The sequence below is a fragment of the Piliocolobus tephrosceles genome, chromosome 20 (genome assembly GCF_002776525.5).
Source record: "Piliocolobus tephrosceles isolate RC106 chromosome 20, ASM277652v3, whole genome shotgun sequence".
Classification (NCBI taxonomy): domain Eukaryota; kingdom Metazoa; phylum Chordata; class Mammalia; order Primates; family Cercopithecidae; genus Piliocolobus; species Piliocolobus tephrosceles.
In genome coordinates this window covers 1,313,871-1,335,094 of record NC_045453.1, presented here as the reverse complement: position 1 = coordinate 1,335,094, position 21,224 = coordinate 1,313,871, and the positions used below count along the sequence as shown (strand labels likewise).

Here is a 21,224-nt window from a genome sequence, read left to right as displayed (position 1 = left end):
AGGGAACAGTTGTGTATCTTGATTGTGGTGGTGATTACACAAATCTATACATAGGATAAAACTGCACAAAACCAAACACAACATACACACCACACACACACACACACACACACACACAAATGGATACAAGGTTTTGGGGTTTTTTAATGCCAAAAACTGAACGAGGTCTATAATCGAGTTGACTGTAATGTACCAATGTCAATTTTCTCATTTGGATGTTTGTATTAGTTTGCTAGGGCTGCCACACCAAGTACCACAGACTGGGTAGCTTAAACCAACAAAATTATTTTCTCTGCCAGGTGCGGTGACTCACGCCTGTAATCCCAACACTTTGGGAGGCTAAGGAGGGGGGATCCCCTGAGGTCAGGAGTTGGAGACCAGCCTGGCCAACCAACATGGTGAAACCCCGTCTCTACTAAAAATATAAAAATGAGCCAGGCATGTTGGCAGGCGCCTGTAATGCCAGCTACTTGGGAGGCTGAGGCAGGAGAATTGCTTGAACCCAGGAGGCGGAGGTTGCAGTGAGCTGAAATTGCGCCACTGTACTCCACTCTGGGTGACAGAGCAAGACTCTGTCTTGGAGAAAAAATAAAGAAAATTATTTCCTCACAGTCTTGGAGTCTGGAAGTCCAAGGTCAGCAGATTTTATTCCTCCTGAAGCCTCTCTCCTTGGCTTGTAGATGGACGTCTTCTCTCTGTGTCCTCATGTGGTCTTCCCTCTGTGTGCATCTGTGTCCAAATCTTTTTTTTTCTTTTTTCTTTTTTCTTTTTTCGTAACAGGGCCTCTCTTTGTCATCCAGGCTAGAGTGCAGTGGCTGAAGCAATCCTCCCAAAGTGCTGGGATTACAAGCATCAGCTAATGTACCCGAACTCCTCTTCTTATAAGAACAACAGTCATATTGGAGGGACCATCCGTTTGATCTCATTTGACCTTAATTACATCTTGAAAGACCCTATCACCGTATACCTTCTGAGGAAGTTGGGGTTAGGACGACAACATATGAATTTGGGAGGAAGACGATTAGAGCCATACGATATTGTACTGAGCTATATGTCACCACTGGGGAAATAGTCAAACGCGAATGGATCTCTTTGTACTATGTGAACAACTTCCTGTGAACCTATAATTATTTCAAATACAAAGTTGGCCAGGTATGGTGGCTCATCTGTGTAATCCCAGCACTTTGTGAGGCTGAGGCGGGCCAATCACTTGAGGTCAGGAGTTTGAGACTAGGCTGGCCAATATGGTGAAATCCTGTCTCTACCAAAAAATACAAAAATTAGCCAGGCTTGTGGCGCATGCCTGTAGTCCCAGATATTCGGGAGGCTGAGGTGGGAGGATCTCTTGAACCTGGGAGGGGGAGGTTGCAGTGAGCCAAGACCACACCACTGCTGTCCAGCCTGGACAACAGAGACTCTGTCTCAAAAAAAAAAAAAAAAAAAAGTCCAGGCACAGTGGCTCACACCTGTAATCCCAGCACTTTGGGAAGCCAAGGTGGGCAGATCACCTGAGGTCGGGTTCGAGACCAGCCTGACCAACATGGAGAAACCCCGTCTCTACTAAAAATGCACAATTAGCCAGGCGTGGTGGCGCATGCCTGTAATCCCAGCTACTCGGGAGGCTGAGACAGGAGAATCGCTTGAACCCGGAAGGCAGAGGTTGCAGTGAGCCAAGATTGCACCATTGCACTCCAGCCTGGGCAACAAGAGCAAAATCAGCCTCAAAAAAAAAAAAAAAAGTTAAACAATGGGGAAAAGATGTAAAGATATTACATCAAAGAATATATATGAATGGTAAATAAGCACATAAAAAGACATTCAGCATCATTAAGGGAAATGTAAATTAAAACCAAAATGAGAAATCATTACATGCCTATTCCGATAACTAAAATTAAAAATACTATTAATACCTAATGCTGATGAGAATGCAGAGCAACAAGAACTCTCATAATTGCTTGTGGGAATTCAAAATAATACAGCCACTCAGGAACAGTTTCTTATAGTTACATAAAACTATGTAATACACTTATCACATGACCCAGCAATCCTACCTCTAGGTATTTATCCTAAAGAATGAAAAGTATGGCCGGGCGCGGTGGCTCAAGCCTGTAATCCCAGCACTTTGGGAGGCCGAGATGGGCGGATCACAAGGTCGGGAGATCAAGACAATCCTGGCTAACACGGTGAAACCCCGTCTCTACTAAAAAATACAAAAAACTAGCCAGGTGAGGTGGCGGGCGCCTGTAGTCCCAGCTACTCGGGAGGCTGAGGCAGGAGAATGGCATAAACCCAGGAGGTGGAGCTTGCAGTGAGCTGAGATCCGGCCACTGCACTCCAGCCTGGGCGACAGAGCGAGATTCTATCTCAGAAAAAAAAAAAAAAAAGTATATTCACACAAAAACCTGTACATGTTCACGGCAGCATTATTCATAATGGCCAAAACAACTTAAATGTCCTTCAATGTGTAAATAGGTCCACAAGGGGTAAACAGGTCCACAAGATGGGATACTGCTCAGAGATAAAAGGGACAAATGATTGATACACGCCACAACATGGATGACTCTGAAACGCATGATGCTAAGTGAAAGAACCTAGACTCGATAGATTGCATACTTTATGATTCCACTTACATCACACTCTTGGAAGGGCAAAACTATAGCCACTTTAGCTCTCTTTTGGTTACTGTTTGCATAGTTTTTTTTCCATCTCACCTTCAACCTATTTGTGTCTTCGAATCTGAAGCATGTCTGTTGAAAATAACAAATAGGTTTCATTTTTTCTTTTTCTTTTTCAGACAGAATCTCACTTTGTCCCCGAGTCTTGAGTGCAGTGGTACAATCTCAGCTCACTGCAGCCTTGACCTCCTGGGTTCAAGCGATCCTCTTGCCTCAGTCCCCCAAGTAACTGGGACTACTGGCATGCACCACCATCCCCAGTTAATTTTTGTATCTTTGGTAGAGACAGAGTTTCACCACGTTGCCCATGCTGGTCTCGAACTCCTGAGCTCAAGTGATCCGCCCACTTTGGCCTCCCAAAGTGCTAGGATTATAGGCGTGAGTCACCGTGCCTGGCCAACAAATAGTTGAGTCATATTTTTTAATCCATTATGTCAGTCTCTGCTATATAATTAGAGGGCTGGTTTGTTTGTTGTTTGTTTGTTTGTTTTTGAGACAGAGTCTCGCTCTGTTGCCAGGCTGGATGGAGTACAATGGTGCCATCTTGGCTCACTGCAACCTCCGCCTCCCGGGTTCAAGCAATCGTCTTGCCTCAGACTCCCAAGTAGCTGGGACTAGAGGTGCGTGCCACCATGCCCAGCTAATTTTTGTGGTTTTAGTAGAGACAGGGTTTCACCATGTTGGCCAGGATAGTTTCAATCTCTTGACCTCATGATTCGCCTGCCTCAGCCTCCCAAAGTGCTGGGATTGCAGGCGTGAGCCACCATGCCCGGCCAAGGGTTAACCCACCTACATTTAAACTGATGAGGTAAGATTTACATCTGCCATTTTGCTGTTTGTTTTCTGTCTTTTTTTTTATTCTTCTTCTTCCATTGCTGCCCTTCTGTGTTAAATAAATATTTTCCACAGTATCGTTTTAATTCCCCTGTTCTTCCTTTCCTATATATTTTTTGAGTTGTTTTGGTTGTGCTGGGGATTACAATATTATATATGTTTTGGTTGTGCTGGGGATTACAATAACATCTTAACTTTTAACATCTAGGTTGGATTAATGCCAACTTAATTTCAATTAATACCAACATAACTTAATTTCAATTTTTCTCCCATTTAGTTCCATTTCTTCTCATGCCTTTGTGCTCTTTTTTTTTTTGGAGACGGAGTCTCGCTCTGTCGCCCAGGCTGGAGTGCAGTGGCCGGATCTCAGCTCACTGCAAGCTCCACCTTCCGAGTTTATGCCATTCTCTTGCCTCAGCCTCCCAAGTAGCTGGGACTACAGGCGCCCGCCACCACGCCCGGCTAGTTTTTTGTGTATTTTTAGTAGAGACGGGGTTTCACCGTGTTAGCCAGGATGGTCTCGATCTCCTGACCTCATGATCCACCCATCTCAGCCTCCCAAAGTGCTGGGATTACAGGCTTGAGCCACCGCGCCCGGCCTTTAGTTTTTTGAGACAGAGTCTCGCTCTGTCTCCCAGGCTGGAGTACAGTGGCGTGATCACAGCTCACTGCAAACTCCACCTTCTGGGTTCAAGCGATTCTTCTGCCTCAGCCTCCCGAGTAGCTAGCTGGGACTATAGGCACATGCCACCACACCTGGCTAATTTTGTATTTTTAGTAGATACAAGGTTTCACCATGTTGGCCAGGATGATTTCAATCTCCTGACCTTGTGATCTGCCCGCCTCGGCCTCCCCAAGTGCTGGGATTACAGGTGTGAGCCACCATGCCCAGCCGAAAATTGATAATTTTTAAAAATACGTAACATGTTCACACAAAGCTGAACATACGTTTTTATTTTATTTTTTTGAGGCGGAGTTTTGTTCTTGATGCCCAGGCTAGAGTGCAATGGCATGATCTCAGCTCACTGCAACCTCTGCCTCCTGGGTTCAACCTCCTACCTCAGCCTTCCAAGTAGCTGGGATTATAGGCACCCATCACCATGCCTAGCTATTTTTTTTTTTTTTGTATTTTTAGTAGAGACAGGGTTTCACCACGTTGGTTAGGTTGGTTGGTCTCGAACTCCTGACCTCAGGTGATCTGCTCACTTCAGCATCCCAAAGTGCTGGTATGAAAAGCGTGAGCCACCACACCTGGCATGAACATATATTTTTAAGTGAACACCCATGTACTCTCACCCAGGTAATGGAAAAACATGTTGTGAGCATTCCAGAAGCTCCCTATGTTCTTCTCCCTGAATGTTGCCTCATTGCTCCCCCACAGAACCAATCACAATTCTAAATTTTATGATAATCACGTCCTTGCTCTTTTTTATTTATTTACTTTTGTTTGTTTATTTGTTTCTTTGTTTTTGAGACAGGATCTCACTCTGTTGGCCAGGATGGGATGCAGTGGTGTAATTCCTGCTCACTACAGCTTCCACCTTCTGGGTACAAGTGATCCTCCTGCCTCAGCCCCTCAAGTAACTTGAACCACAGGCACCCGCCACCACAACCAACTAATTTTTGAATTTTGATTTTTAGAGACCAGGTCTCGCTGTGTTGAGCAGGCATGCTGGTCTTGAACTCTTGCGCTCACGCAATCTTCTCGCCTTGGCCTCCCTCACTGCTGGGATTACAGATGTGAGCCACTGTGCCCAGCTGTTCTTTATCTTTTTATCATTCATGTATCACTAAAAAATAGAATTCTTTTCCTTTTGCATTTTGCTTATTTACTCAGAATTGTTTTGCAAGAGTCATCTATGCTGTGTGTACTAGTTTACTTATTTTCATTCTTGTATAATTCAATTGCATAAATGTACCATATTTTATTCTTCATTCTTTTCTCCTTTTTTTTTTTTTTTTTTTTTGAGACAGGGTCTCACTCTGTTGCCCAGGCTGGAGTGCAGTGGCGTGATCACTTCTCACTGCACCCTCAACCTCCTTCTGGGCTTGTGATCCTCCCAGCTCCTCCTCCCATGTAGCTAGGGCCACAGGTAGGTGCCTCCATGCCTGGCTAATATTTGTATTTTTTGTAGAGATAGCACTTTTCCATGTTCCCCACACTGATCTTGAACTCCTGAGCTCAATCCACCCACCTCAGCCTCCTGAAGTGCTGGGATTAAAAGTGTGAGCCACCATACCTGGCCTCTTCATTCTATTTTTAGTGGACATTTGGATTTGTTCCAATTTGGATCTATTTCAAACAAAACTGCTATGAGCATTCATGTACATGTATCTTTTATATATGTGCAAGAGTTTCTCTATGGTATACATTATATATCTAAGAATTGGGCATATGTGTCTTTAATATTACTAGATTATGCTGAAGTGTTCTCCATCTTCTCATACCATACATGTCAAATGGAATGCAAGAGCAAATACCTCTAATGACATGTGGTACATACACAGGTTAAGGGTTTACTGGAGGAAACTTCCAGGCAAAGAGTTGAAAAAAATGTATATGATGCCCCAAATTCCCTTTATCCAAAAGGAAGCTTGCTTAGGTCAGGCAGGGCTAAACTCACTGCTGAAAGAGTTCCAGGAGAGTGGACCCCTTCTCCTGACACTCTACATATTTATGAAGGCAAGAGAGGGCGGGGCCACCTGGAAAACTAGCAACAACCCATGGAAATTTCTGGCCATAGAAATGTCTTAGCTGTGGCCGGGCGCGGTGGCTCAAGCCTGTAATCCCAGCACTTTGGGAGGCCGAGACGGGCGGATCACGAGGTCAGGAGATCGAGACCATCCTGGCTAACACAGTGAAACCCCGTCTCTACTAAAAATACAAAAAACTAGCCAGGCGAGGTGGCGGGCGCCTGTAGTCCCAGCTACTCGGGAGGCTGAGGCGGGAGAATGGCGTAAACCCAGGAGGCGGAGCTTGCAGTGAGCTGAGATCTGGCCACTGCACTCCAGCCTGGGCGACAGAGCAAGGCTCCGTCTCAAAAAAGAAAAAAAAAGAAAAAGAAATGTCTTAGCTGTAAATGAGGAGAATCCAGAGCTTGGACATCACTTGGCGAGCTCACATGCCATTTCAGTCATGTTGAACTGTTTCTTTTGTGAAATGCATGTTCACATCTTTTAATCATTATTATATTGGGTTATTTATTCTTCTTGGGGTTTGTCAAGATTCATGTACCTGTGAATTGGTGTCTTTCATCAGTTCTGAAAAATTCTGATAGCGTCTCTTCAAAAATTGCTCTTGGACTGGGCATGGTGGCTCACGCCTGTAATGCCAGCACTTTGGGAGGCCGAGGTAGGAGGATCCCTTGAACTCAGGATTTCAAGACTAGCCTGGGAAACATGACAAAACACTGTCTCTACAAAAAATGCAAAAATTAGCTGGGCATGGTGGTACATGCCTGCAGTCCCAACTATTTGGGAGGCTGAGGTGGAAGGATCACTTGAGTCCAGGAGGTTGAGGCTGCAAGCAATGGGCAGTGATCATACCACTGCACTCCATCCTGTGTGATAGAGCAAGACTCTGTCTCAAAAATAAAAAGTAAAAAATTGCTCTTGAGTTTGGTGGTGGCTAATGCCTGTAATCTCAACACTCTGAGAGGCTGAAGCAGGAGGACCACTTGAACCCATGAATTTGAGACCAGCCTGTGCAACATAGCAAGACCCCGTCTCTACAAAAAGTACAAAACTTAGCTGGGCATGGTAGTGCATGCCTGCAGACCCAGCTACTCAGGAGGGTGAGGTGGGAGGATGCTTGAGTCCAGGAGGTCCAGGTTGCAGTGAGCTTTGATGACTGCACTCTGGGTGACAGAGTGAGACCCTGTCTCAAAAAAAAAAAAAAAGCTGCCTTTCACCATTCTTCCTCTCTTCACTTGTCAGTTTTTCTTCCATGTCTCTTACCATCTCTTCAATATCTTTTATCTCTTTCCACATTTTCCTCTATATCTCTCTGTCCATTTCCCAGAAAGGATATTCTCTTCTGACCTAACTTCCAGTTCATTAATTCTCTCTTTAACTATCTAACCCACTATTATACACATCCATTCAGTTTTTACTTTAGGTTATTAAATTTTTATTTGTAGAAATTGTTAGGTTATATAGATATAGAGTATAGATATAAATACAGATACATATTTTTTGAGATGGGAGTCTCGCTCTGTCACCCAGACTGACTGCAAACTCCACCTCCAGAGTTCAAGCAATTTTGCCTCAGCCTCATGAGTAGCTTGGATTACAGGCACCTGCCACCACACCTGGTTAATTTTTGTATTTTTATTAGAGACAGGGTTTCAGCATGTTAGCCAGGCTGGTCTCGAACTCCTGACCTCAGGTGATCTGCCTGCCTCAACCTCCCAAAGTGCTGAGATTACAGGCGCAAGCCACAGTGCCTGACCCAAATAGCTCATTTTAATGCTTTTTTTCCCTCTAATCTGAGGAGGCATCTTGTATGACTTTTATTTTACACAATGTGAACATAGTTATTTTATAATCTGTAACTGGTGAATCAAATTTATTAAATTTTTGTAGGTCTAGATCTCCTATTTGTTACTGCTGCCTCATTTCCTTGATTTTTGATGTGATGTTTATTGTACTTAAAAAATTATTTGTATGACAATTGAGTAACAAGTTGACTGATGTAAAATTCTTGGTTCATTTTAAAAATTATGTGTCACATGTAACAGACTGACCAATATAAAATTTTCTGTTCTTTTTACAAACAGTATTCCCTAAAGTTGTCCAATACTGTGATCCTACTCATGGGTATTCTACAACATTTCAGATGATACAGGCTGACCAGCCAGACACCGTGGCTCATGCCTGTAATCCCAGCGCTTTGGGAAGCCAATGCGGGCAAGATCACCTGAGGTCAGGGGTTCAGCCTGGCCAACATGGTGAAACCCTGTATCCACTAAAAACACAAAAAGTAGGCCGGGCGCGGTGGCTCACGCTTGTAATCCCAGCACTTTGGGAGGCCGAGGCGGGCGGATCGCGAGATCAGGAGGTCGAGACCATCCTGGCTAACACAGTGAAACCCCGTCTCTACTAAAAATACAAAAAATTAGCCGGGCGAGGTGGCGGGCGCCTGTAGTCCCAGCTACTCCGGAGGCTGAGGCAGGAGAATGGCGTGAACCCGGGAGGCGGAGCTTGTAGTGAGCCGAGATCGCGCCACTGCACTCCAGCCTGGGCGACAGAGCGAGACTCCGTCTCAAAAAAAAAAAAAAAAAATACAAAAAGTAGCTGGGCATGGTGGCACATGCCTGTAATCCCAGCTACTCTGGAGGCTGAGACAGGAGAATTGCCTGAACTCGGGAGGTGGAGGTTGCAGTGAGCTGAGATCATGCCACTGTGCTCCAGCCTAGGTGACAGAGCTAGACTCTCTTGGAAAAAGAAAAAAGAAGAGAAAGAAGAGAAAGAAGGGGGGGGGGGGAAGAAAGAAAAGAAAAGAAAGGAGAGGAGAGGAAAGGAAAGGAAAGGAAGAAAGAGGCAGAAGGAAAGAAAGGAAGGCAGGAAGGAAGGAAGAGAGGGAGGGAGGGAAAGAGAGAGAGAGAAGGAAGGAAGGAAGAAAGGAAAGAAAGAAAGAAAGAGAGAGAGAGAAAGAAAGAGAGAGACTGGCCCATTTAACATCTTCATTTTAACCTTTCTTTGGCTTGACTTCCTATAATGTAGAAGCTGGAAAGCTAAAACCTAAATATCCCAGCTTCTTTTCTATCTGGCATTCCTGGTGTAACCTAGGTCTTGTCAAACAGATGCACTGGCCCTAGACTTGGAGCTAAGAATGGGCAAAAGGAGATGGCAACCACATTCAGGGAGATCAGATTTTCTGGCAGTCACGGTCATGGAGCTGTATGGTTTCTTTGGTACAAATGTGAAATGTTCTGGCATCTAGTCCCCAGTATCTTAGTTGCCAAATATAAAGCAATGGTGAAAGTGATTATTTCTCTAGGAATATTCCCATGACATACATGGTTGGGGATTCCCTATTGCCTTTGTTGACACTGACTATAACGTTTCTGGTTATGGAGCATCCAAGGCTGGTTTCTGACCTTCCTGGAGAGTGTGTGACCTTCCTAAGACCCTTTAATCAATCCCTTTCTGCTTATTTAGAGTGGATTCTATCATCCACACCTAAGAAGTCATATCCAGTGAAACCAAAATAGAATCCAAGCAACTGTAGAACAAACTCAAGAGTACAGTAACAAGAAATCCTAAGGCCGGGCGCGGTGGCTCAAGCCTGTAATCCCAGCACTTTGGGAGGCCGAGAAGGGCGGATCACGAGGTCAGGAGATCGAGACCATCCTGGCTAACACGGTGAAACCCCGTCTCTACTAAACAATACAAAAAACGAGCCAGGCGAGGTGGCGGGTGCCTGTAGTCCCAGCTACTCCGGAGGCTGAGGCCGGAGAATGGCGTAAACCCAGGGCAGGGGCGGAGCTTGCAGTGAGCTGAGATCCGGCCACTGCACTCCAGCCTGGGCGACAGAGCAAGACTCCGTCTCAAAAAAAAAAAAAAAGAAATCCTAGACAATAAAGCAGGCAAAGTTAAACTATGATGTTAGATGTGAGGATAGTGGTTACCCTTGACAGACGGGGGTATTGACTGGAAGGGTACACATGGGGAGAATTTTGGAGTACTGGTAGTATTGGGGATTTTTAAACCTGGGTTATGGGTGCCTGAGTGTGCTCTGTCTGTGTACATTTATATGGCTGTGAACTTACATGCACTTTTCATTATATATGATAAACTTCAATGAATTAATAATGTTTTTGAAAAATGACACTATATAAGTGGAGGTAAGGAAGAAAGGTGCAGGGAAATTTGGCACTAGATCCTTCATGGTGATTAATGGATACTCACCATGTGTGGGAGAGACAGAGACATCTCAAGAAACAGTGCGAGAGCCAAGTAGTAGGCAGAACTTACATGGCAGAAGGCTGCATGATGTCTTTATGCCAGATTTTGCCTATTAGTATTTGCCCCATTCCTGTCCCTGGAAGCTCTACTCTGAATGACAAGGGGTTTAGGAGACTACATTTTGTAGGCTTCCTTGCCAGCTGAGTTACTGTTAGATTTTGTCAGTGGACTTCATAGGTCAGGGACTAGAAAGTGGGAGGAAATGAGAAATTATCCTGTTTCTGGCTCTAGCCATGGCAGGTGATTGCTTGTGGTTGCAAGTAGTCACAAGTGATTACAAGCTCCAGCACCATCAGCAAATATAGGTTATAAACACCAGACCAAGGGTGCTATCCTGATTTCTGGGTAAAATTCCCTTCCTTTTTTTCAGCCAGCTCTTTTTTGTTTATTTTGTTATTGCCACCCAGGTTGGAGTACAGTGGCACCATCATGGCTCACTGCTGCCTCTGCAGCCTCCACCTCCCGGGCTCCAGTGATCCTCCCACCTCAGCCTCCCTCAGCCATGCACCACTACACCTGGCTATGTTTCTTGTTTTTTATTTTTGTAGAGATGGGGTCTTGCTATGTTATCCAGGCTGGTCTCAAACTCCTGGGCTCAAGCAATCCTCCCACCTCAGCCTCCCAAAGTGCTGGGATTATAGGCGTGAGCCACCACACCCGGCCTCAGCTCTTCCAACACCTTCCTATCCAGTTTCCAGCATTAAATTTCCCTCCACATTAAATGCCTAGAATGGGTCGTTTACCTGGCAAGACAGACTGATACACAACTTCCCCTTCAGTCTGATAGAAACTCATCAAAGCCTATCAGCTATGAATAGTCTGAGAATAGCTGAAGCAAATTCAAATGTTCTCAGCTGACTCACCTTTGGCCGACCCTCCTCCTTGGATCCATCCCTATCCATACTCCACACCCTGCCCAACTCCCGCCTGAACTTCTAGAGCCACTACCTCTACTGCATCCTTGACTGCCGAGTCCTGTTGATCTGCAGTGCTGTATTTCACGTGTGCGGCTCCCCTGCACTCCCACGGCACCTAGCCTCCACCCTAGCATGCCTCATAATATACTGAACTGTCCTTTCCCTTGACTAGGAGCCCTAGGAGTTTGAGTGCAGGCACTGCTGATCCTGATTCCTTGCACACCCGGCAATGAGCAGGTGCTTACAGAATGCCTGGCAGCACCATAATGGTACCTGTAGCAGAAGCTGATCAGCAGAAATGAGTTGCTCTGCCAGGCCCTTGGTTCAAGAAGAGCCCAGGTGGGATCCTCTTTTCACACAATGTGTCCAGAAGCCAACGGATGAGAGTGTGCAAGTGTACAGAATAGGAACTGAGGCCCATCCCAGGGGGAGGACCTGGGGCATAGAGACAACACGAAGATGAGCTAAGGTGCCCGGTAGCTTTAATGAGCACCTTTTCCTCACTTTGTCCCTCCCTCTCTACTCTTCCCCTTCCCATCTTGACAGGTCCAGCCTGCCCTGGGGCTCTTAAACCGCAGGTATCAATCCTTCAGTCCCCTTAGCCGCTCCAGGCGCCTGCGAAGGTCCGGGGGCACCTTGGCCCCAGCTGCCAGCAGCTCGCGCAGTCTCTGTTTGGGAGTCTTGGTGAGCACGAAATTGCAGGGGAAGGGGCCCTCTTCAAAGGTGACCCGACAGTTCCGTGTCACTGAATGGTAGCCCTCAGCACTGGCAGTCACCATGTAGTCCCCTGGGGTCAGCAGACGCCAATAATCCCCGCCCCACGCTGAGGAGAGTGAAGGACATGATCAGGACCCAATCAATGATCCTCTGCTTCTTCCTGGGCCTCCAGCCCTCCAGCCCCTTCCCTTGCCCTCCCAGTTAAACACACCCGTGGTCACATCATGGTTAATCCCATCCACGGCAATGACAGCATCAGCAATCCCAAGCTCCGTGTCCTTGTCCCGCACCACTCCTGCAATGCCCATGCGCACCTGTGTGGGAACAGGTTATCAGAGCCCTTCCCCTTCTGCAGGAGAACGTGACATTTAGTTAACTTGCTGGCTCTGTTGCCCTGCAAACCTGATCAAAGTGTAAGTCTACTATGTGCCTAGGTGACACTACTTCTGGGAAAAAAAAAAAGAAATCTTGATTGATAAATCACATCTGGACTAAGAAAACGATAAATACCTGGTAGGAAAGCTTAACTATCCTTGGGCTTTCCCAGGTTATTAGGCTTGTCTTTGGTAGAAGCTTTGGAAGCTCTGCTTATGGAGCCATTACAAGGGTTATGAGCTCCATGGAACATGAAGCTTCTATGCCAGGACAGCTCCTGCACCTGCCTCACATGAGTCTCTCCTGAGGACAGCTCTGGGGCAGCGCCATGGACCACCACATAGACTGCAATGGAGGCTCCTCCCACTGGCTCTAACACGGTGCCACGCTGCCAGCCAGCTGCACTTCCTGTCCCGTGTGCTTCCGAGACAATCTGATAGCAAGCATGGCCCATGGCATCTTGTGAGTCTGAATGCTCAGCTGGACCTTAGAAGAACCCCTGGGCTGGGCGCGGTGGCTCACGCCTGTAATCCCAGCACTTTGGGAGGCTGAGGCGGGCAGATCACAAGGTCAGGAGATCGAGACCACAGTGAAACCCCGTCTCTACTAAAAATACAAAAAATTAGCCGGGCATGGTGGCGGGCGCCTGTAGTCCCAGCTACTCAGGAGGCCGAGGCAGGAGAATGGCGTGAACCCAGGAGGCAGAGCTTGCAGTGAGCAGAGATCGTGCCACTGCACTCCAGCCTGGGCGACAGAGCAAGACTCCGTCTCAAAAAAAAAAAAAAGAACCCCTGGTAGGAGCTGTAGGCTACATGGACAGCAGGAGTGATTCAAGCAGGCTGGGGACTGGGATGCAGAGCCGACCTGCTCCAGGTAGGTGAGGAGGGCGTCTTTGTTGTTCTCCCACTCCTGGGGCAGTTCATTCTCATGAGGGAACTTGTCACAGGACAGCTCCACAGTGACCTCAAAGCAGTTGGTGTGTAGGTAGCTGAAGTCATTCATGCCTAAGGGTACCACAGACACTGGTGCCTAAGCAGGCAGGATGCAGTCCCATCTTCCCACTACCCTCCCTTCTCTGAGGGACACTTCGGGGTGGGAACTGATGCCAGCACTGTACGCAATGGCAGGCTGTCTTATCAGGGCAGGGGCTACGGGGCCAGGGCTAACTCCACCCTCAGGCACATACTCCCGGGGACTGTGTGCCAGTCAGCCCCGTTGATGATGTTGCCGTGCACAGAGAAGTCCTGGCTGTGGCAGGGTCGGCGGCTGGTGTCCTGCATGGCCAGATTACTGCCAGCATAGACAGTGCTGAGCCAGCGAAACACAGCATCATCTGGTGTGGGTGTGAGTTCGCGGGCAGCCCACGGGGTACGAGTCATGTCGAATGGGTAGGACACCACGAGCTCCCCGCCGTGGAGGTTGGCACTTAGCACAAAGGGGATCCGCTTCATCCACTTGATTACTGCCCGTGTTTCAGGAGCCACCTGGATGGGGCAGGTCAGGAGGGGCAGGAGACAGAGACAAGGTCCGCCCCCCACAGCCCTCCAGTGCTGCCTTCAGAATACTCACGGTGGCATTGGGCAGGGTGTAGTAAGTAGGCAATGGCAGGTGATGGTTGGGGACGATGTGGGGCACCTTTCCATCGTCCTGTGCTTCCCACAGTGGTGTGTTAAGGTCAGCAAAATTATGGTTAAGGTCGATGCTCTGGTTGTTCCAGCGGCCCTCGGCCCAGCCCACCAGCTCTGAGCCCTGCCAGGGAAGGGGCTTGTTCAAGCCCAGCAGGTCCAGGCACCAGGGCAGAAGGACAGAGTGACCCTCATGCTGGGTGGCCTACCCGGTGGTAGGCGATCTCATAGCCATCAGGGTTCATGGAGGGCAGCAGGTGAATGCGCATCTCGGTCAGCAGCCGGGTCACCCGTGGGTTCCCTCGCAGGAACTCATGGCACAGGAACTGCATCAGGAGCAGAAGCAACTCCCGCCCCAGGGCCTCATTCCCATGCATGCCGGCCACGTAGCGTACCTCAGGCTCCCCTGGGGACACATGGGGGCTTGCAGTGGGCTCATGCCCGGGACCCTGCCCTGTGCCTACCTCTCCCCACTCCCCTTGCCAGTACCCAGCTCATGCTCCCCAGGCTGGTCCGACATTTCCATCACATACAGCTTCAGGCCCTGGTAGCTCTTCCCGATGCTGTAGACGCGGGTGATGTTGGGGCATTGCTCGTGGACCTGCTTCATCAGCTGGCGGGCACAGTGTAGCATGGCATGAGGCATGGGAGGGGTACGCCCGGGGCAGATCACGTGTGCCATGGAAAGACTTAAAAAGTCAGCGATGGCACAGAGGGGGTATCCCATCATGGCACAGTAGGGGAGCAGCAGCAGAGCCAGGAGGAAGGGGCAGGACAGGGGAGGCACCATAATAAGGGAAAGTGGGACAGAGCTTAGGGGTCCACAGGAGAGAAGGTTGAGACATCAGGAGGTGGCGAGGGCAAACAAGCACAGTGACAGCAGGTTATGCCCTGGTGGGAGGGGGACATGAGATGGGTGGGTCCTCCTTCCCAGGTCATAGGGGTTATATCTGACCTTCCTCATGGCCTTGTAATTGTGATGCCGAAAGTCTAGAGGGTCCGAGGATCCCGGTGCAGGGGCCTCAAGGAATAGGTCATTGGGGTCTGGTGGAGGTTGAGTTTATAGTAAAGGGTGTGTCCACAGTGAAGGATGCACCCTGCATCCAGGCCCTGCCCAACCAGCCCTGGCCTGACTGCCCACCTGAGACTGGGCAGGCCAGGATCTCTGCCCGGAGGCAAGGTGTGCCTCCCTGGAGCCAGGTCTGGGGCAGCAGGCGAATGAAGCGGGCCACCTGGGGCTCTGGCAGGAGGTTCAGCACTGGAGTTTCTGGGTCTGAATTGGCAGGAAATACCTGGGGGCAGCCAAGTTCTCTGTTGTGGCTGCTCAAACCCCAGAAGCCTGACCCAGGACCCAGGGAAGGAGCTCAGGCCTCCAAGCTCACTGTCTCCCCACCTTAGTGGGCTCAGCTAGAGACTTGTACTGTGCATCAAACACAGACCCTGGCCCACAGCCCCTGCCAATGGGCAGCCCTAGGCAGCCCTGCTCTCTGGGTTGGACACAGTTCATTAGACCAGTTTGGCCACGTACTCAGGGGAAACCAATCCTAGAGCTGGCCAGGACTCCACATTGTAGCCTGGGGTAAAAAGAGGTTCCATGAGACACGGAAGTCAGAACCACAAGGAGGCAAGAAGTGATGTGGACGAGTGGCCCTGCGCCAGAAGGGGCATGCCAGGAGGAAGTTGTACCATGAAGTAGCACCCAGCCTGTGGTGGCATTATCTGGGGAGGACGTGGGCATGTCCTAAAGCAGCTGGCTCCCAATGGTGCCTGCTGTGTGCCACCCTCCTGACAACAAGCCCCACCCCCCTGGAAGCCCAAGCAGGCATCTATTCCTTGTCCTCAGAGGAGCCTCAGCCTAGCCTGGACTGGGTGCCCAACTCCCAGTATGGAGGGCCCAGTCACAGTGGGGCCACTCACCGCATCCATCCCACTGCTGTGGTTCCTACTTCCCCACCAGGTCCGACTGTCGTTGCTAAACTGGACCTTGTATGATGTGACCCAGTCATACCTGGCAGGAGAGGTGCAGAGAGATCATCAGTGCCTCCAGGACTCCCACCCCAGGCCTTCTGTGACCTCCTGACCTAGGGTTAGTCTGCCTCACCTCCAGACAGAGTTCCTGCCCTGTGTGATAACACCCGAGAAGCGGGTGGGGTGCCCAGCGTCCACCTGAAACCACGGATCAGTGTCTTGCTCCTCAGCACACCAGGCTCCATCATATAGATCGCCATCCTCCAGGCCTGACTGCAGACACAGGACATGGTGGTCAGGCTCAGGTGGACAGAGTGGGGCAGGCCAGGACAGACAGGAGGCAGGAGAGACGCTCCGAGGGGCTGCCTTCCCTACCCTGAGACCACGGCTCTGAGCCAGGATTACTGACCTGAATGTTGAGCCGTCCTCGGTGTGGTCCAAGACCAAAGGACTGGCTGCTGGATGCCTCAAGCCGGCTATCTGAAACTCGCAGGGACTCCAGACCCAAAGGAGGACAGCCTGGGGCGGGGATAGAGCAGTGAGACAGGACCAGAGGGAGGGTAGCCAGGGCAGGTGGGAAGCTGAGCCTAAGCTTGCTCCTGTGCTAGGCAAGCAAGGGGCATGCCGGTGCCCATGAGACCAAGAGCTGTGTTGGTAAAGTGCCCTAGGGGCTGCAAGTCTGGGCTGGGCCCCTGCAGAGGAAGTACCTGTTTCTTGTTTCTCAGCGGGGTTGAGGGTCCCTGCTGGAGTGGGGGTCACAAGGGGCCTGGCAGTCACCAGGGGGGTGGGGCGAGTTAGCTTCTTCCGCTTCTTCATAATGACCTTTTTCTTCTTGATGATTCGAATCCGGACATGCCGTTCTGAGGTCCCTTGGGGTCCGAGAGGCACAGCATGGGGAAAGGAAGAATGGTGGAACCCCGGATGGAAAGATCTGCCAGCCCAAGAAGACATGCGAGCCCACAGCAGGCCACACCACCAGGATCTAACAGCCTTCACATGACATCAAAGGCCTGCAATCTGACCCCAACCTGCCTCTCCAGTCACTTCCTTGGCTCCTCCTTCTCCTCCCTGATGTGACTACATGCTTGGCCAGCCTCTCTGAACCTCTAATCCAATGGAGAGCTGCACTCAGCCTCTAGAAACTGTTTGGTTGCTCCAAAGAGCTGAGTCTGGCACTTTACCTCCAGGTCTCTGCACTAGCTATCCCCTCCCCTGTAATGCTACCCCTCGCCTCTGATTTTTTTCACCTAATTCCCATTCTTTGTTTGCATCTCAGCCCAGATGTCTTTCCAAGGAGGCTTTCTCAGCTCCAGACTCAGCATCATGCCCCAAAACCCCTGTGCCGCTTCCATTGTTGTGTCTGCCCTCTGGGTTCAGATGGCCTGTCCTGGAATCCACGTCTGCCTGGGTGCTGAGGTTTTCAGGGCTGGGCCTGCCTGCCTGCCTGGCTGCCCTTCAGCACAAGGCTCTGCACAGGGCAGGCGTTGGGGGTACCCATCGAAGCTCCACATCTGCCTCCAGAACAGGCTGCCCATTTCTGCATCTGGTGCCCCTGTGCCTTTGCCCGCCGCTTCCTTCTCTATCTCTCTCTCTCTCTCCCCCCCCCACCCCCCCGCTCCCTCCAGACTCTCCTGACATCACCCTTCAAGGCCCACTTCCACTTGCCTCCTCTAGAAGCCCCGAGTGTCATCCCCTTGCGCTCCTCCACTCCTATTCCACATCTGGAAAGCTGGGAAGTCAGGCTGCCTTCCTCTCCCGCTCTGCCCCATCCTCCCGGCAGCCTCAGCGAGGGGTTCTCCCTTCTTTCCTTTTGTTCTTTCTCTCCAGCCCTCGCCTTCAAACTCCCTCCTACACAGTCTTGCTTTGCACCTTGAGAGCTTTTACCTCTCTGTCTCCCCTCCTGCCGGTTCTGGCCTGTTTCGTCTTTGGTGAAAAGCGAAGGTTTGGGGCTTGGAAGAGGCAGCATCCCACTGGCGCCTGTCCTGGGACTGCTGACTAGGTCTGGCAGGGAACGGGGCTGCCGAGTCAGCAGCCATTGCTCCCAGCAGAGAGTTGAGGGAGTGTGAGTGTGTGTGCACTGTGAGTGTGAGAGTGTGTGTGCGCGCGCGCGCGTTCGTGTGTGCGTGTGAATGTGCATGTGAGTGTGAGTGCGCGTGTGGGTGCGAGTATGCGTGTGGGATGAGTGTGAGTGTACGTGTGTGGGGGTGTGAGTGTGCGTGTGCCCGCGTGTGTTAGGGAAGGGTCGCTCCACGGGGCAGGGGGGCCAGGCAGTCGGCTTGCGGGGGAGCGGACCCGCGGTCGGGGAACTCACCGTTAGCCGTCTCCGCGGGCAGCTGTGCCAGGCTGCTGTTCGGGGCCGGGATCGAGCCTGGGACTTTGGTGGTCGCGGGCTGCGCGACATCCAGCACCGAGTTCCTGGGCGCCCCCAGAGCCGGGCCGACGGCCGGCGCGAAGGCGGCCAGGGCGAGCAGGAGCCCCCACATGGCGGGGATTCAGTGGAAGGGGCGCGCGGGCCGCGGCGGGTGGTGGGTCGGTCTCTTCCTGCCGAGTGCTCCGAGCCCCCCGCCCCTTCCTGCCCCCCGCCCCTCCGCAGCCTCCTGCCCGCCCACAGCCCGCTGCCCGCCTCGGACCTCCGAGAGGAGGGGAGGGCCGGGAGGAGCGAGCGGGGCTGACCTCCAAGGGGCCGCCCCAGGTCTCGGGACCGCCGACTCTGCCCTTCCTCTCGGCCGTCTGGGGCTAACCAGCCTCACTGGCGCGCTGCGCCTTTACAGTCTACAAAGCCACACTGAAGAAACCAAAGATCACCTGGTGGCCATCAAGCCGACAAATAGGAGGCAAAGCCCCTTATCTGAGGAATTCAGCATGACACTTCCCTATTGTCTAAAGCCACATCTGGTACCAAGCTTCCTTCCCAAGAATTTATAAGTAACTAGAATTTCTGTACATTTCCGTAATGCATGCACGTTAAGACCCATTGTGCAACCTTTGCTGACATCAAGGCACCAAAGTATCGACAAATGTAACCATTTACCATGACCTAAGTGACTAATGCGGTCCAAATTACCCTGCAGTTCCCCGCAGGGAGCTCAGTCCTCTCTTGCTGAAGCGCCCACTGCGCCCTGCTGCAGCGTCCTTTCCATTTAATAAAACTTTCCTTTTCAGACCTATACTGTTGTTGATAAGTTATTTTACCACCCGGGAGCCAACCACTCCCCGGTTCTGGAGCTCTGACACCTCGCCTGGCATCTTGGTGGCCCATACGGGGACTTCACTGGGATTTCCCTCTTCCTTTTTCTCTCTGCTTCCTTCCACGGTCTGATTCTTTACTCTTTGGGGAACTGAGGGTCCATGTGGACGCAGCTCTTCGGTGGGATCCTGAAGCCCTAGAGAAGGGATATCTGGCTGTCCTTGCCCTTAGGGGTGAGGGACTGGCTAGGGCTCTTTTCTGTTTTCAGACTGCCAGTGAATCAGCTTGAGTTCTCAGCTTGGCAATTGACAGTTTCTGGCCAAGGGCCATCCCCCAGTGTTACCCCAAGGCCAAGACAGAAGAGCCATTGCCCATCAAAGTGGCAAGGCACTTTCATTTTAACACTCCATAAGCCTTGTCCTGGAAGCGGTTGATCTCAATTCTACACAGGGATGCCTCAGGGATCTTGTAGTTCCTTGTCTAAACCCAACATGGGTTCAATTAATTCAGTTGCATCCAACTCGTCCTTGGATTGCCTCCTTAAAAATAGTCCCATTGGTCTCATTTTGACCCACAAACTCTTAAAAATAAGCATATAAGGCTGAGCACAATGGCTTATGCCTGTAACCCCAGCACTTTGGGAGGCCAAGGCAGGCAGATCACCTGAGGTCTGGAGTTCAAGACCAGCCTGACCAACATGGCAAAACCCCGACTCTACTAAAAATACAAAAATTGGCTGGGCACAGTGACTCACACCTGTAATCCTAGCAAATTGGGAGGCCAAGGCGGGTGGATCACCTGAGGTCAGGAGTTCGAGATCAGCCTGGCCAACATGGCAAAGCCCTGTCTCTACTAAAAATACAAAAAAAAAGAAAAAAAAATTAGCCGGCCGTGGTGGTGGGCATTTATAATCTCAGTTACTCAGGAGGCTGAGGCAGGAGAATCGCTTGAACCTGGGGACGGAGGTTGCAGTGGGCCAAGATGGTGCCACTTCACTCCAGTTTGGGCGAAAAAGCGAAACAACGTCTAAAAAAAAAAATACAAAAGTTAGCTGGGTGTGGTGATGAGTGCCTGTAATTCCAGCTACTCCGGAGGCTGAGGCAGGAGAATCACTTGAACCAGGAGGTGGAGGTTGCAGTGAGCCAAGATGGCGCCACTGCACTCCAGCCTGGGCAACAAAGCAAGACTCTGTCTCAAAAAATAAAAATAAAAAATAAATAAGATTTTAAAAAGCAAATACTTTGTTTGTAATATTGCTTGGGTTCAATACAAGCTCCCTAATCAATCAATTTGGCCAATTAATGAAACTTTGGATTGCAATGTTATTTTACAACTTAACTGATTTTTTGCCAGAACCTTGGAAAAGATTCAGAAGTCCCATATGTTCAGGTCTTTTTTGCTTTATCCCCAAACCCAAACCCGAAATTACATAAAAATTGTCGTGTATGCTTCCAAGGAACTTCCTCCCTCCCCGATTCTGATGTCTTAGATGATCCTTCCTTTTGCCTATTATACCCTCCTCAACCTGCTCACTCTTCACGTACACCCTCTCCATCTGCTCCATTCCCTAGTCAATCTCCCACCCACATACCCAAATACTTTCTCCCCTTCACATACTCTCAGGGGAGTCACACATGCTACCAGCACAGAGTCCTCAGAGAAATCCCCAAAATACTTTGCCTCTCGCTGAGATGGCTAATGAAGATTTGGGAACAAGCCGAGTTCGTGTCCCTTTTCTGATCATGTCTGATCTTTTGCAAATTCAATCCAAGTTGGTTCATTTAGTCAGGATCCCTCTAAGTTCATTCAAGAATTTCGGACTTTAACTGTCACCTTTGATTTAACCTGGCAAGATGTATTTGTGATATTAACTACCTGTTGTACCCCCCGCCAAAAAAAAAATCTCACATGTGGTCTTTAGCATGGGCAGATGAAACTCATGCTCCCAATCCTAATA

The 21,224-nt window shown here is 49.9% G+C and overlaps 1 protein-coding gene across 2 annotated transcripts; it reads right to left on the bottom strand.

Annotated features, from left to right (window-relative positions):
* Positions 1–11,860: 11,860 nt before the first annotated feature.
* CPXM1 (carboxypeptidase X, M14 family member 1) lies at positions 11,861–18,618 on the bottom strand. Of its 2 annotated transcripts, none has more exons than XM_023220301.3 (14): positions 18,392–18,618; positions 16,788–16,949; positions 16,490–16,599; positions 16,214–16,353; positions 16,030–16,120; positions 15,254–15,404; positions 15,068–15,156; positions 14,602–14,725; positions 14,322–14,518; positions 14,057–14,236; positions 13,674–13,971; positions 13,352–13,491; positions 12,324–12,426; positions 11,861–12,218 (listed from the first exon to the last, which is right to left on the bottom strand). In XM_023220301.3, exons 1-14 carry the CDS (start codon positions 18,561–18,563, stop codon positions 11,977–11,979), a joined length of 2,199 nt encoding a protein of 732 aa, XP_023076069.2. In that variant the 5' UTR covers positions 18,564–18,618; the 3' UTR covers positions 11,861–11,976. The 2 variants fall into 2 exon arrangements, with proteins under 2 accessions (XP_023076069.2, XP_023076070.2); XM_023220302.2 differs by having other exon boundaries at positions 11,977–12,218; positions 13,352–13,493; positions 13,898–13,971; positions 18,392–18,563.
* Between the last annotated feature and the right edge of the window lie 2,606 nt (positions 18,619–21,224).

Bases quoted from the DNA above. Each gene is read 5' to 3' on its own strand.
- CPXM1 (XM_023220301.3), bottom strand. From the start codon at position 18,563: ATGTGGGGGCTCCTGCTCGCCCTGGCCGCCTTCGCGCCGGCCGTCGGC. The intron at 15,157-15,253 runs GTGGGCAGTCAG...AACCTCCACCAG, and splicing joins CCTGGCCTGCCCAGTCTCAG to ACCCCAATGACCTATTCCTT. The intron at 12,427-13,351 runs GTCGGCTCTGCA...GTTCCCACACAG, and splicing joins TCCTCACCTACCTGGAGCAG to GTGCGCATGGGCATTGCAGG.